This window comes from Calypte anna, chromosome 3, assembly GCF_003957555.1.
Source record: "Calypte anna isolate BGI_N300 chromosome 3, bCalAnn1_v1.p, whole genome shotgun sequence".
NCBI classification, from domain to species: Eukaryota; Metazoa; Chordata; class Aves; order Apodiformes; family Trochilidae; genus Calypte; species Calypte anna.
In genome coordinates this window covers 93846786-93864365 of record NC_044246.1, presented here as the reverse complement: position 1 = coordinate 93864365, position 17580 = coordinate 93846786, and the positions used below count along the sequence as shown (strand labels likewise).

At 35.0% G+C, this 17580-nt stretch overlaps 1 protein-coding gene across 1 annotated transcript in view; it reads right to left on the bottom strand.

Moving 5' to 3' along the window:
• The window catches only part of CSMD1 (CUB and Sushi multiple domains 1), a 945929-nt gene that overhangs the window by 150306 nt on the left and 778043 nt on the right, over window positions 1-17580 (bottom strand). The window contains exons 24-26 of the mRNA XM_030448332.1: window positions 13046-13237; window positions 11518-11644; window positions 9170-9372 (exon numbers count right to left, since the gene is read on the bottom strand). Of these exons, the coding sequence (XP_030304192.1) occupies window positions 9170-9372; window positions 11518-11644; window positions 13046-13237 (522 nt within the window). The remainder of the gene's footprint in view (window positions 1-9169; window positions 9373-11517; window positions 11645-13045; window positions 13238-17580) is intronic.

The following is a 17580-nucleotide window of genomic DNA, read 5'->3' as shown; positions in this document are numbered from 1 at the left end:
TCATGAGATCCCACCTGGAGTACTGCCCCCACTTCTGGAGCCCCCAGCATAAGAAGGACATGGACCTGCTGAAGCAGGTTCAGGGAAGGGCCACAAAGATGATCAGAGGGCTGAAGTAACTTTCCTAGACTCTGGGGAGATTATATAGCTGCCTTACAGTACCTGAAGAGGGCCTATGAGAAAGATGGAGAGGGACATTTTACAAAGAAATGGAGCAACAGGACAAGGCATAAGGATTTTAGACTGGAAGAGGGTAGGTTTAGGTTAGACAGTAGGAGGAATTTCTTAAGTTTTAAGGGTAGTGAGACACTGGAACAAGTTTGCTGTGGAAGCTGTGGCTGCCCCCTTCCTGGAAGTATTCAAGGCCAGGTTGAACAGGGTTTTGACCAACCTGATCTAGTGGGAAGTGTCCCTGCCCATGGCAAGGGAGATGAAACTAGATGATTCTTAAGCTTCTTAATCTATTTTCTGTATTAATAACTGCATCTTCTCCTTCTATCCACACCAAAAGAGTATACCACTACAAGAAACAAGCAAAAACTAGAAAACAGCTGCGAAACAGAAACAGTTACCCAGCTGTACAATGGGAAAACAAAACTTTTTTTTTTTCTGTCTTTTAAATTTTGGTGAGTCAGAAAGGTTAGAAAGAGATAAGTAAGAAGTAAACATTTTAGATTAGCCAAATCATTTTAGGCATGTTCTAGCAAATGCCTGGTCACTTAGACAAATCACAGAAATTGTAAAATATTCCTATAAAAGAATTAATGAGCTATGATAACTAACACACTACAAACACAAGAGTGCTGTTTAATATCTTATTATTCACAATTTTTTGACCTTTTTTGCATTCCGAAATAGAATATTTCCTACCTTGGGATGTTACCTCTATCTCAATGAAGTAAAAGACAGCAAGTTTTTTAACAGCTGTGAGATTTTCTCCACCAGATTTTATAAACTTCTATCCAAGAATTAAAGTAACAGCTATCAGAATTAATGAGATCTGTGTAATTACTCCCCAGGCACCACTCTGACAATTTACCTGATATCCTGTATTAGTGCAGCTTACTGAATGTATACCAGGACACAGGAGAAGGAAAGCATGGTCACGACCTCAGAGAAGTAATTTGCTATGGGAAAGATAACAGCTCTAAGAATCACTATAGAGCCTATCTGTAAAAGAATCTAAATTCTTTCAAGAATTTGAGCATAAGCCCATCTCTGTCAATAATTAGTATATTTTTTTAATCTTTTTTTGGTATCAATTACTATATTTTTTGTCCAAAAAATCTCTCAGTATCTTCTTTCTCTCTTTAAAAGGTTATGCAATATAAGATTTCATCAAATAATATTTTTTCCCATTTTGACTGTGTTAAGTATGTACCAATTATGAAGGGCTGATGCCTTTTTATATTCATTTCACTGTTAATCTCAATTTCTAATATACAAAATCTTGTATTTAAAAAACATAGATGTTTAATAAGCACCAGAATGGTTTTTTACACTTTGCTCTTGAAGCTTTAGAAGCTATTTTATGTATTTGAAACTAAAAATCGTTTTATCATGACAAATACACTTGATCCTAATTAAACAAAACACCAGACATTTAAGCATTGATGTGTCATCTAGTTAAATGAACATTCTGACAGACTGTCAACTTGTCTCCTTCCTGTGTTGTTTGACTTCTCCATATTACCAAGAGGTTCTGTAACTGCATGAAAATTACAAGTCTACTATTGCTTCATTTGGTACTGTGCAAATATCTAAAGGGTAAAAAGGTTATCTGCAGTGATAAGTAATCCAGACATTAAAAATCACCAGTTCTTCTGTCATTGCTCTTCTTGAGTTTCGTTTCTTCTCAGTCCCTCTACTAATACATATATATGCAATTACTATCTAGTTCACATACTTATTAGAAAGCCCATGTTTATGCTGTGACATACCATTGCTGTATGCAATTAAAAAAAAAAAAAAACCTGATGAATTCGGAATCTTCACGATGATGACAAAACATACAGGATGTAAAGTAGAGAAAGCAGTAATTACATTCTAGACTCAAGGATGCTAAATCAAAATACGTAAACTTTTTCAGAAATGACTGAGAAAATGCCCTAAATGGCATAACCAGGAGTAGGGATTCAAATTCCATTTGTCTGGAAAAAAAATTAAATTGCCATTTCTCAGTTCTTGCATGTGTTCTAAGCTACATAATAGTCATTGGGTTATAGGGTAACAGATTTCCCATCTCTGTCTTATCTGCTCAGAGTGGAGCAGGCTTCTGTGTTCACATAAGAAAGAACTAGAGATAGGTGCCAGAATAATAAGAATAGGTGAGAAAACCACAGATTGCTAGGGAGTTTTCAGACTTCCATATGTTGGCAGTCACTGTGTTAAGCCTCTCTGACTTTAGTTCAGTAATCTTCCAAAATTGCATTTTAGATCTTCTTTTGGCCCCCAAATCACATTTCAGAGTTGATTTAAAACTTCACTGAAAATCAATAGGAGACTGTTTTTGAGAGGATGACACACTATATATTTTTGTGTGTCTGTAGCCTTATGAGCAATATGTCAGATTTGTGCCTTGTTTATTTTTCACCTGAAGGACACTATAAAGACAACAAAATTTTTTCCTATAAATACATTAGCAGCAAAAGGAGGGCCAAGGAGAATCTCCATCTTACTGGGAGAGGCAGAAACATAGTGACAAAGAACGAGAAAAAGGCTGAGATACCTGATGTTTTCTATGCCTGTCTTAAGCAGCAAGACCAGTTATTCCTCAGGTACCCAGCTCCATGAGCTGGGCATAAGAAAGGGACAGGGAACAGAATTAATCCCCCATGAAGCAAGGGGAAATGGTTAGTGACCTGCTGCACCACTGAGACACTGTACAGAGGATGTGCAGTGCTTGCAGACTGACAAATGTTCCCAAACATGAAAGTGCTCTCTAAATACTCTATAATGTAATATCTGTAAAAGTAAAGATAGAGAACTGTGCAAATCAGCATTAACCACATATTTAAATGTCTTGTGTTGTCCAAGAATGTAAAGAAAATAGAAGTCCAAATGCTAATGCAGCCTCTTTAAGTTTGAAGTACAAAAGCTCACAAGTATAGAGAAAGCCATCAAAGTCATCTACAAGCTTTAATTCTGCTTAGTTCCACAGAAGCCAAATGAAGGACTGCTTTCCTCTATAAGGCTGAGGATATCTTGCCCATGCTAGGGATTAGATAAAGGATACTAATGCTATGACAGTTTCATGCTAATGTGTTAATTGTTAGCATGCCATGCAATGTATAGAACAGCACAGAGAGAAAGAGAACAGACTGAACTGTGAAATTATTAGGTCATAGACTTGAAAAAGGAATCTAGAAATCTTGTGTCCTGTTGTGTATCTAGTTTGTTACTAAGCCAGATATGTGATTAAGTACATATATATTTATATAAAAAAGCATTTTGTGCTAAACCCCTTTTCTTTATAATCTAATTGTGAATCAAACTGAAACAACTGCATGACAAATCCTGGCAAAGAAGATCCATGGAAATGCTTATACTACTTAAATATAGTGGCTCAGGCCATCAGGTAAGCAATTAAAAGAGATCTCAGAAACAAAAAAACAATTTACAGTTCAAGATAGGTGACACAATTGTGTAGAGAGATGAGATAAACCAGGTGCCTTGAATTGCCAGTGAGTGGGTGTGAGTCCACCTGTGCCTGATTAGCACAGGCCCCTACTGGGCATGAGCAAAGCCAGGGGGCCAATAAAGGTGGGACACACACCCACAGGGCAGACCCAAGCTCACTCTGGTACGAGGCATGGAGAGGCCAGCAGCTCATCGAGCCACTGGAGCAAGAAAGGCTCTACCCACTACACTTCTACCCCGGAAGCGCTGTGTGGTGGCTTGGAGTCCTGGAAGAGACCAGCGACTCATCGAGCTTCAGGAGCAATAATGGCTCCTCCCGCTACATTTGGTGGAGAATGCGGGCAGCATACAGACAACTTAAGAAGCAACTTGTGAAGAGCTGGCAACAAGAACATTCTCCCTGTATCAACAAGCTCTCTGGACAAGAAGCCCCAGGAGCAGGCAAGAAGGGGTAAACCCCGAGGCCTCAGGAACAGCCCTAGGACATTGTCCTGGAATGGGCTAAACCCCGAGGCCTCAGGATCAGCCCTAGACAAGAACATTCTCCCTGATGATCAGCAAGCTCTTTGGATTGGGAACCCCTGAACAGAGGGAAGCCAAAATAAGGGTTCTGTCTTTGAAGCCAGGAGGGGGGAATTCCAGGGTATGGAATCCCACGGAGGAACCAGAAACCCATATGGAATCCCAGGGTATGAAACCCATGAACCCCTGAGCAGGGATGGAATCCCACGGAGGAACCAGAAAATCTCTTTGGAGGCCCCTGAGCAGAGGGAAACCAAGAGAAGAGCAGAAACAGGAGGGAGAAGAATAAAAGGTAGAGACTTTGTGAAAGAGTGCCTGGGCTGACATTCGGTTGCCTATGTTTGTTAAAAATGTTTGTAAAAGCTAGGGTTAAAATCCCATGTATGTTTGTTAAAATGTCTGTATGTTTGTTGTTAAAATGTCTAAGCTAGGGTTAAAATCCCATGTATGTTTCCTAAGCTGGGGTTAAAATCCCATAAGTTGTATTTTTGCCTAAGCTAGGGTTAAAATCCCATAAGTTATAAGTGTATTTTTGTAAAGGGTAAAAATCCCATAAGTTAAAATCCTATGGCAAAAATCCTGTATTGTACTCGGGGCCCCCTCAATGCTCTTAGTTGAGTGTCTTGCGGGGCCTGAAGAAAAATCCTGTATGGCAAAAATCCTGTATGTTTGTTAAAAATGTCTGTAAACTAGGGCAAACCGGGAAAGCTTTAAGAAAAAAAAAAAAAAAAAAGGGGGAAATGTAGAGAGATGAGATAAACCAGGTGCCTTGAATTGCCAGTGAGTGGGTGTGAGTCCACCTGTGCCTGATTAGCACAGGCCCCTACTGGGCATGAGCAAAGCCAGGGGGCCAATAAAGGTGGGACACACACCCACAGGGCAGACCCAAGCTCACTCTGGTACGAGGCATGGAGAGGCCAGCAGCTCATCGAGCCACTGGAGCAAGAAAGGCTCTACCCACTACACTTCTACCCCGGAAGCGCTGTGTGGTGGCTTGGAGTCCTGGAAGAGACCAGCGACTCATCGAGCTTCAGGAGCAATAATGGCTCCTCCCGCTACACAATTGTTTCAAGAATTACTGTAGAAAAACACATTGAAATTGAATTACAAAACTAGACACAATCAGGCATCATTCCTTACAAAGATTTTTGAGATTGAGCCTAGTGTCATTAGGAATGATCAAACATGGAGCCACTGATGCTGAAGGTCTTGTCAAAGGAAATAAGATGACTTGTGTTAAGATAAAGATTTATTCAGGCATTTTTAGCCATCATTACTTCTATCTACTTTTACTTAAAAAGAAAATTTAAAAATATCAATAACTATAATAACTATGCAAATATAGTTATATATTATATATACCTATATATAATAACTATGCACGTGCCTCCATTTCAAATCTTCACTTTTAATAAAATGAGTGATGTTCTTCTTATAAAACAAAAATTACAAAGAAATTGAGGAAAAAAATCTACTACTTTATTAAACTTTTTGCCAGTTGTTCTTTGCTATCTAGAAAGATAAGCAGCGAGGGGTATATCTTGATTAAAGTATATGCAAACAGAATATTATGACTAAGAGAAATTAAAAATACCATATAACCAGAGGCAAGCATAGAAAATGATTATAGATGGGTGTGACTCTAGAAAAGTCGAACATTTAAAAAAATGCTTTTCTTATTATAAGAAGTGCACAAATAATCCTTTGAGGTAGAGGGATGATGTAGATTTGCTTGAGAAACAAATTCTATGAAACCAGCTGTGGAACTATGACTGCATCATTTAGGTTAAGAAAAGGATATAGTTATCTTAACTTACCACACCTGAGAATTTATTACAAGAAAAAAGGCTAGACTGTAAAAGTCTAACAGTAGAACAGAAGAGTAGAATTTTCAGGTAAAATAAAACTGTTAAAAACTGTTAAAATAAGGCTGAGTCTATAATAATTATGAATAACAACAGACAGTGCTGTCTTTGCCATCTGCCACTTCCATTGTTTTCACTAAATGTTTAGTAAACAAATTGTAGGGTTTGATATAAACAATCTCTCAATAAAATAAGCTTAAGATCAAGAAAAGCTATGGACAGTCCACAACTATGGGATCCAAGTGCTTTCTGAAGTTTGGAGTATCTGAGGATTAAACTTTCAGAGCAAAACTTGTCTGTTGCTTTACAATATTCAAGGTAGCAGAGGACTGGAAGATGTGACCCGGGACTTATATGTGTGTGATCTTCTGGAGTGGCCAGGGGATACCTTGGTGGTCAGGATACCTTACAGCACCTCAAAGGGAACTAGACACCTGTGAAAAGACAGGTAGGATTTATTTCACCTGCCTATACATGTCCAGTAGTTTGAGATTTAGTGTATATGAGTATAACTGGACCTATAGCTGATAAAAAGAAAAAGGCAAGTTCAGATGGAAGCTCATCCCATTTACCTTAAACATTTAAGAAAGAAGCTAGGCTAGAAAACTTCTTTTTTTATAGTAAAATTAGGCAGGAAGGGTTTGCTGACAGGAATTTTTTTTCTTTGGAATAAAGGAGCAAAATACCAAATTTGCCTATACTCTTCTTGTGCTCACTTTTTGTGTTGTGACCAGAAAGAGTTGGTTGAAATCCCTGGCCTGTAATACATAGTTTAAATGTATTTAACCCCCAGAGTAGAGGTCAATTTTGTACAGTGAACGTCATTTTTTTTTCCCTTCTATGCATGATTAAAGGGTAATTAAGTTTTAATGAAAAGCATTAGACTGATTACAATTAACATAATCACTCTTGTCAGTTCGTGTCCTCATGCTCTACATGCTGAGCTGAGTGGGCAAGACAAGGCTGTTTTAATAGCATTCAACCATTTTTAAAGCTTCAGTCACCTATATTTTTCATCAAAAATACCTCTAATTACATTTACAATCATCAGTAAGTAATTTATAGGTGATAGTTTTTGATCTACCTCATACTACGCTTTCATAGCACCTCTTTTTTAGACAGATTCAATTAGTGCATTCTAGAGTTGCATGTGTAAGATGTCCAGTTTATTAAAGGTTTTCCAATCCTGTGCAATTCTGCACCCAAAGTTTTCTTCTTGGATTGTAATTAATATTTAAATAAAATATACTTATTAATAAATGCAACATCTATAAATCCTTCAAGTGATATAAAGACACAAAACTTGAGCAGTTACCTTCATAGAGTTTTTAAAAAAACATCTACATCTTCTGTATTTACCAGGAAGAAGTTTAAGAAACCCAAGTGTCTTTTATTTTATTAAGTTACAAATCACTAAAGTAGTGAAATTTAAACATTCTGTGCAGCTTTGCTATAAACTGGTCTACAGTTTGAATATTAAAGTATGCAAAGATACCTACCCATAAATTAATTAGTTTAAACCCTTGACAGATTAAGGCCACAGTGGTCTGCTCATTGCCTACCTAAGCACTGGTTTTTAGATGAAATAATTTAACATTTACTTAATATATTCCTTAGATCATATATTTTTTTATCCTTATAATTTAAAAATTAATAAAACTTTCCAGTTGTCAAGCAGGGCGAAAGAAACGTATACATCACTTTGTCATTACTTGAGCTGAGGCATTCAGTTCTTCACCACTAATTCCAATTAATTCCAGTAAGACACACACTGCAATTGCCAGCATGATCACTAAGTGCATCCGTCAGATATTATATTAAGACGACAAAATTACTTCTTCATCCCTAAAGCATTAAATTGTCTCATACTTACAACAAGTATCACTGAAGGTCAAAGAATGATTTGACAAATCTAACTGCCTGAACATTTTCCTCTTTTAAAAATTTGTGCATTAACTTATATTTCCACATAACACAACAAAAAATGTATTTACTAACCCTAACACAGTAAAAAAAAATAAACCTTCATTTTCACAAATGTAATATTTGACTTTTTTTCCAAACAACATGAAAAGAATCATATTATATAGCACACTGGTCAGAAAAGTAAGAAAAATTTATTCTGCCCCTTGTCTTTAATTTTTCATACTTTCATATTTATATTCATAAATAAAGTAATTTTGCATACTTTCAAATAGCTATCCTAAAACTAATGAAAGATGTGGTTTGAGATTACAGCATACAGAAAAATAAAGAATATAGAAGTGAACAGGCAAACAAAAAAAATGCATGTTTTAGAGACCAGGAAATGAACCAAGTTTGTATCCCTATGCAAATACCAATGACCAAAAGCTTGTTAGTGCCTTTTACTTCTGAATGACAGCACCTACAGAGAAGGTTTTATATAATACCCCTACTCCCACACATTTTATTCATTCATAATTTTCCTATGTTCCTGAGCAGAAATACTCTTACATACATTATTTCTAGATATATAAGGATGCAATGATTGAGTCAGTGAAACAGTATTCCCACAGTCTTTAAAACTTCAGTCACAATATCACAGAAAAACTCCACACACTCCCACTAATCACTTCTACAATATTCATCACAGCTCTCCTGTATACAGAGTTTTCACTATAGACTTGAGGGAGATTTTGATTAGTTTAATAGTTATTTTTTACTGATATTTCAATATGGTAAGATATAATATTCTTTAGTTTAATCATGTACCCAAGCAGTGGTTAAGGTCATAAAAATGATGCATCATTCAACCAATCTTGTGAGAAACAAACCCCAAGGAACATGAAGAATAAACACAAAAGAATATTTTATTAGTTAGCACTGGTGTAAACATTTTAAACTATCAGTGTAGAAGAAAATTTATGTATGTACAAATATATTAATTGTTAAACAATGCTAAGTAGATAATATCAGTCATTAATATTAATATAATATAATTAAACATTCAAAGCAAATTCAGAAATTTGCCCTAGTTGTAGCTATTTTCATAGATGTATAAAATACTTAAAATACATTTTTTTATGAAATCTGTAGGATAAGAAGTAATTCATATATATGAGAACACTGTATAAAAGAATGTACAAAATTTTTAGATTTAAGATGAAAAAGTATTTACATACTTGAAAACTGAATGGAGAAACCTGATTTGCTGATGAAGAAGTCACTGTCAAACTGTAATGTTAAGGAGTTGAAGGTGCTGTGAATGTCCTCTGGAAGGGCTGAGCCACTCCATTCTTTCAGAAGTATGCTGCTTTCAATTGGCCCATCCCATACCTTCAAGATGTCATGAGCAACCTCAGTGTCAAAAACAATAAAATGCAGACTGCAAAAAGAAGGTAAAAGCAATGCACATTACTAAACACAACTACACAAACCTCCAAGCAATCATTCCCAAACTGTATTTAGTTTGAGATCAGAAAAAAAGCAGGAGCTACTGGACAGTAGCATAAAAGCACAAGAAACTGTCAGCATGACGTTTTCTCTCCTATACAAGAACAGAAAATGTATTATCTTGTATTTGCCTTATGTCAAAATTCACAAAATATGAAATCATATTATGGTAGAATAATTTGTATTTACCTTCAGGAGAAGAGTTAGATTTAGAAAAGCATTCAAGAATGATATGTTATTTAGTTGGGATTTGGGCATTGGCTTTAAGTTCTTACTGTTAACATTTTTAACACTGAAGAAGTCTAATAGGTGAATATGAAAAGTTATTTTTTGCTTCAAATAGTTGTTCGTTGATGTTTCTTCATGATATTTGTCATTAATTGGAAAGAATTAGTTTGGAAATTGTAATTTACATGCAAATGATGCATTTAAATCACCTACGATGGAATGAATTCATTATTTGGCTTAGTGAAATGGGATTAGTAAAAGAAAAAAAAACAAAACTAAAAACAACCCTCCAGTGAATAGCCTGCCATTTGCTCATGTTGCTTCACCTGTTTAATTTTAAAAAGTAATACTTTTCATTGAAGTGATCAGTTGAAACTATTGTCCAGATTAACTGAATAATGGAACATCTTATTATTTGCTTTTTGGCTCAAAATAAATAATAGCTAACATTCTGAAGTAACACATTTACTTCTACCCTCTCACTGAAGTACAAAAATAATCTCTGTTCCATATAATCAAATATATTAGTAAATTAGGTCATCTATATTGATTAGAAGTTAAATATTTTTGTTATATTCTTGCTTTCATAGCAACTTCCTTTGGGAGTGTACAAACCAGCTTGAGTATTGAACAGGAGCTGCCATTTCAAAGGTCTTGAATCTGTGTGTTATACATCAAAAAATGAGCTGAAATAAATACTGGTATTTCTTCCATTTGAGTGATTTGGTGATACATCAACAGCTAAGTATGACAGTTTTTCTTGTTGGTATGTGAAACTGATGAGGAAAAACTGTTTTGAAAGTTCTTGTATTACTAATTCCCTTCTGTCTGAGTTCTTGACTCTTTCTATGCTCTTTCCATAAATCATTATAGAAATAAAATTCTAGATTCCATCACTCAGTTCTTGGCATGTAGCTTTATTTTGTACTTTAGCTACATGCTGTGTTTTCTTAATTTTCTGTATCCTTCTCACTTCCTCCTTTTTCCATTATACTGTTTGCTCTAAGTGGAGAAATTTTCCAGTCATAATCTATTAAGCATTTTCCCAGTCTTGTGTGGACTTCCTTTAAAAATCTCATAATTTTTCTCAAATTTTATTATTCCTCATGCTTTCTGAGATACTCCTTGTCTTACTATTGACTAATTGTGGAGAAAAAAATATATATGTTAATAATTATATGGCAGAAAAGAGCAGGAATGGAAAAGGAAAACCCTCCACAGTTGTATATAAAGCTTTATAGCACTAATCTTTTCTACTGCTGTTAATTGTCAAATCCTCATGAGAACAAAACACTGATGACCAAAAGACTGTTCCCAATAGATATCCAACAAGGTTCAAGATGCCCAATGTCTGACCACGCTTGGCAGAATCAAGAACTTCATGGCTACTTGAAGTAAAGTATTTTAAAAATAGTGTTAAATAATTACATTCAATAATTTAATATTCAATAATATATTTTTAAAATTCAATAATAAATTATTAGATTGAACGTGACAGTAAGATATAGAAGAATGGTATTATAATGTCTTGAGGGAAGAATTTTGAAATGACAGCTTGGCAATTTAGCTTGTTCACAGCTTGAAAAAGGCAGCAGTTTACCCCCCTGAAGATTTATAGCCCATGCTATGTAATTCAGTAAAAAGGTGCCTCTCAGTGTCCCCTACACAATTTAGATACCCAGATTTCCTAGAGGCATGGCACTTGTAAATGCCAGCGTGACAAACATTAACCTTATTCATGTAAGGAGGAGTTAATACACTAACAATTGAGTAGAACAGCGTGAGAATATAAAAAAACCAAACTATACAATACTGAAGAAGACAATAACTATTGAAATTAAACATGTACCTTATTGTCTTTCCTGGATCTGCTTCAATAATCCAAGTACAATGAAGATTGTTGTCATATGGTGCTGGGTAGCCAGGGGACAAAATGCGCCCCGATGTAGCAGCATGAATTCGACCACCACACTCAGCTACAAAAGAAGTAAGAATTACAATTATTTTTAAAAATATTGTAATATTTTGTTCGTCCATTTTCTGTCCGTTCCACAACTTTCTGTCTTCTAAAAATGTAACAGAATTTCTTAAGATCTCTGAAGCAGAGATTCAAACCAGGACATGTACACATACAGGACATATGGTTTATTATTTATTAAAGATGCACATATAATGACCCCTTTCCTAATTTGTTACAAAAGAATAAACCATACTTCTGTGATTATATTGTAATACTGAAAAAAGTAATTCAAGATGAACTCAGACTACAAAAGAATAATTATAGCACCAGTAAGTCAGCAAAAATGCTTCAGAATTATCCCATCCAGTAGGTCTGGATTTTTTAAGTAACACTGAATGCTCAAATTGAGACTTTATACCTTGACTTTTGCAATTAAAATCACTTTCTTTGCTGTTCTCATATCAAAATGCTTTTAGTTTAATGCTTTCAAGCTCCTTCTACATAAAATCAAGTTCAATTACATCAAAAAGCAGTTAGGTATTGCCTAGTGCTTCCCTTTAGCAGTGAAAAATGTAAATGACATAGGTCCACAAAGTGAGAGTAAATCAGAAAGCTATGATTATCTATCCATTGTGTATATATATATATATATATATCCATTGTCGTATCCACTGCCTAATTTAAAACATTTTTATTAACAATCTAAAGTGGAGGGACCAGATACAGTGCTAGGCATCCAGAATCAAATGATCAAGTTGGCTGTTTAGAGCATCATGCTGTTGTCTGGCCAGTATAAAGAAGTATGCTGATGAAACCTCAATTTGGTAACAGTATGCAATAAGGTATCACTGAACCACAAAAGTTCAGTAGATCTTCAGTTAAGTGATGTACACAAATTCCTACTTCATTTACAATGTTGCCTTACTAGTAGTGGCATTTAAAACTGATACTGTGAAGAACTCTTCAGCTCAGCTGTACACAGATGACGGAAGTGCCATAGCAGTTAAATCAAATAATTATCAGCAACACTCCTAGTGAATAATAATGCATATAGATGCCACCAAGACATTCCTGAAAACCAAATTGTTACCAGGAAGTGAAATAACTGTAGAGGAAACAAGGTGACTGATATACTTAGCAATCCTGCTGGTCTGATCACTCAAAAAACACTACATGCTACTCATAGAACCACAGCAGAAAGCTGCTTTCATTTTTTCAAACTTAACCTCTGCATTGATCTCAGATAACTTAAATACACAAGGAAGTTCAGAATAGAATAATTGCTGTGATAGGTAACTACAAATAAATGACTGATACAGTACTGTATTTACCAAAGAACTCAACTTTGTGAAAATATATTTGCATTTTTTTCTTAAAACACCAGACTGAAATCTTGCATTGTCATAATCTGTATTACCTATGCAAGTAGGCAAAGGTTTGTCCCAGACTCTTCTATCTCCACTTAAGCAGGTCATAATACTGCTACCATGCATTGTGTAGCCAGGGTTACAGCTGTATAAAATGACAGTGTCTATAAAATGTCCTTCATCTCGGATCTTGTAGCCATAATTCGGTATGCCAGGATCTTCACACTTCACTAGGTCAAAACCTGAAAAAGGAAATGGGAAGAGAAAAAAGAAAAAAAAAAAGACAGAGACGTAAAATATCAAGCAAAACATATTGACAATGAATCTGATCTTAAGGTAAATTATAGTCCAATGATTCAATTAAATTTATCCACAGTGACCAGAGGTAAATTATATATGATTTGTGTAAATCAAAAACTGTAACATAAAGACCAAATTATTCATTTGATATTTGATTATTGCATTATTTTTTTGAAGAAAGCAAAATCCCAAGTGTGAGCAATTTATTAATTATGCCACTCCTATTATTTCATTCTTTTTTTATTCAAAGGAAAGAAAGCAGTATTGACCCAGTATTTGGCACTAAGTCCTCATCTAATCTCCACGATGAAGACAGCAATCCAAAGTGGTAACTCAAGAAGAAAAGGCAAAGATGGTTTCATCCATCCTGGTGTCAAGATATTGTGGCTTCTATTTCTTCTCTACTAAAATTTTCTCCACTCTAGCATTAGTAAGTTGTAAAGGTTCTGTCTAAATCTCTCCTTTTGCCTTGAGGTCCAGTTCTCGGAGTAATCTGAAATTAATCTTTCTCAACTTCATATTCTTTATGGATTCTTCCTTTATTAATGTTGTGTCCCCAGCCCAAGTAACCAATTCTGACTCTACAAATGGTTACCATTTTGTGGCCTGTATTTAGCCTAATAGTTTCACTATTTGGTTCTGAATCAGTCAGTTGTTTTCAGGTCATTCTCTGCATGAGGTTGCCCAGAGCTGCTATGGATGCCCCTTCCCTGGAAGTCTTCAAGGCCAGGTTGGATTGGGCTTTAAGGTTTCTTCAAATCCAAACCAATCTATGGTTTGGTGAGGCACTTCACTTACTAGGAGAGAATCAGACATCTTTGTGAAAATATAAGTTGCCTAATAGATAATGTGATAGCATTTTAATGATTTGACAGCATGAGTGCAGTATTCTTTCTCTGCCACATGCTTTTACATACTCCTCCATCTTTTAGTTGGTGCAACATCTGGTTCTCACCAGCAGTGGAATATGACTGATAGATGAAACTTCCTTGATTAAAGAATCTTTGTGTGGTGAAATAAACTTGTCATAAGACTGACACATAGATAGAAAGCAACACGAGATTGATTCTCCACTACATTCTACTACATAAAGAAAAGGTTGTCAGGGAGAGGTAGTATCTTTTACAAGAGCAGCAAATAAATTTGGGTGAAATGAAACAAACTTTTAGACCTCTTGGCCTGCTACATGGCTGTCTTCACTACAGAAGATGTCATGGCCACAATAAAATTGTCACTCTTACTTGCTATGGTTTTAAATATTCCACTTAGTATCCAATTTTGCACAAATGTATAAATGCTGCAGTGCTGGAGAAGCTTATTTCTTTTGTTCTGTCCTTTTTACAGTGCTCCTTGTATAGGATGATGTAATGACTAGACAAAAACTAGATCTCTTCATTCATCAGAATAAGGGTTTCCCAAATTCTGCAAAGCTAAGATTAGTGTCTTTATCTTTTTACAATCTGTCTGCACATTATACATGGTGGACATAGTATTTCATTTCCTTGTCATCTACAATAAAGAACCCTGAGGACTCCTGCAACCTCACGGAAGCAAAGAGTTAAGAGAGATCTTGCCACAGGCTTTAGAAGTTTGACATAAACCTATCGTAATCTGTCTGCACTTTCTCTATTCTTATTTTAAATAGGAATTAATAGCACAGATCTTATGTTTTTCCTTTAGCTTATTAATAGTTCACATCATTATTGTAAATTACTTAAACACTGTATTATCCACTAACAAAGATTTTCCACCTCCTTGGCTTTGTTGAATGATACATGTTCTCCAAAGTGAGCTACGGTTCTGTTAAAGCCTACTGAAAATAAGACTGCTTTTCTTGATTACATTTGCACTCCGTGGCATCAGTACATGAGCCCCCAATACAGACCACAGGCTGAAATTCACCCTAATGCTACATTACAACCCTGTAATTGAATTAAATATAATCTGATACAGACACATGAAATTAATCATTAAATGAAATTAACTTTATTAGCATAAAATCTTACTAGCACTCTTATGGAAAAAATTTGTTCTAAACCCATTTTTTTCTGAGGACAAATCAATGAAAAATGTACATTGAGATTTGGCATTTAGGAAAAGCCAAAACAAAATACAATTGTTGAGCTCTGTTTAACTTTAAAATATCTAAATTTTGAAGTTATTTATTAGCCTTTGGCATTATTATGACATGGTTTTGAAATTACTTCTGTTATATTGCTAAACATTCAATATGTATGTGTTATAACATCCACATTAAAATATATTAGTTCGTGTACGTTTATAAGGAAATAAAATATTAATAAACAAATAAAGTTTGCCTAGTAATTCTGTAAGGTAAAATTCACTTAATATTACAGTAACAATAAATCAGATAGTTCATTACTGTCTTTCTCCTCCACCTCTGACTATTCTAGATCACATGAAATGTCATGATTCTGTTAACTAAACTTTAATATAAGTATCACAAATATAGATGAAGCGTCTCTAAATCTAGAATACTTTTAGAGTTCTTCTTCAATCATTATTCTCCAAATGTGGAAAAACTTTTTCACCTGTCAATAGCACTATCCCAAGGTGATTTATAGAAGAGACTTTCTTCTATATAGACTTCCCTCCTTCTTCAAGAGTTTCATACTCTACACATACCTGATAAACTATGTTTCCGTATCTGTAAATGACAAAATACCTCTCCACACTATAAGTAGCAGAAGCTGGGTAAGTCATGCTCAGAGTACGTAGCAGCACAGACAGGAATTTTTCAGCCTGTGCATGTGTCAGAGGACAGAAAGCCCCTTACAGAAATGTACTGTTTTTTTAAATCTTATTGTTGAAACTCTGTGGCAACATTTCTACCAATAGAGGAGTTCAGATTTTCTGTCAGTCTTTTCTGAACTCAGATCTAATCAAATATTTATTTGGGGTAAAGTGTAGATGAGCTGATTGTAGAGAACATAACCATTTTTTGTCTTGAGTACCAGAATTCACACACTACATAGAAAAAGCTCCATGCAAATCAAAATATCCAACGGGAAGCAAAAACATAAAATCAAAATTTAAATATCCTTGAGACAATAAACCCTTAAATATTTGATGTTTTGTTTAGATTATTACATTTGTTTAGAATTTCTTGGAAAACTATTATTTCTTTTTTTTTTTTTCTCTTTTTCGCTAATTCAGGAAAAGTCCCATAGAAGTCTCAATTTTAGGGCTCTTTTCACTATGTAATGCTGAGAAAAAAACATTAGGTACAAACATTCAGGATGATAAAGAGTATTATTGTGTTTTGTACCTGAAAAACAGAGAACCCCCTGTAAGCACATCCAGGAAACAAATTGCAAAATGTATGCTAAAATTTAAAAATGCCACTTTGTACACGCCTAGAAAAAAGCAGAAGAATGGCAGTGCATAATTTTGGCCACAAGTTCACTACCCTTTTCCACAAACAAGACTGTCTATTTCTCAGTAGGTCTAATATTGGGGTATTTCACATACAAATAGGTGCCCCTAATCGTGCTGCACCTGATGTATAGCAGGATCTTATCCTGTGTATTCCCAGGCAAGTTGTCTTTCCAGCTTTTCTTATCCAATTTCATATCACACACAAAAAATAGAGCTTTCCATTCCTTTCTCCCCTGATGCTCTTATATATCTGGTGTTAATTGTCATAAACAAACACATTATGAAATGTCACTTTAATGCTTCAACAGAACTTCATTGTAGATGCTGTGAAATTCCACAGTGGGGAAATTCATTCATGAGCTCCACAGTTCTTGGATTTACCTGACACTGCAACAGGCCATCAGTCAGAGAAATTCTCAAAATATTCTTACTGCTGAGAAAGTTTATTGTACTAGAAATTGCTTCCAAATACCTTATTCCTTGTGTTCATTATAGGATTATCACAACAGTGACTGGAAAAAAGCCAGTTCAATTAAAACTCAAACAGACAGAATACATCTTGATGATTGGGTATCATCTCCTTACACTGTTAGCCAATGTGATTTGTTTTGTCACATTTGATATAAATTATCAGTAATGTAGAACTACCAGTTGTCGGGGTAAAAATTATTGACATGTCCATTATGTATGTAGACTATTTATTGCAACTTCTTTCAACTTAGTTTAATTTTGATGTGGTTTTATCTTCAATATTAAGCAGTGTAACAAAGTAGAAGTAAATCTGGACAATGAAACAGTGAAGACAAGGACACAATGTCCACACTATCTACATTGAAGTGTTTTTACTTTGAACTAGCTTTTGTGTCCCCCAGTGACTGGAGTATAC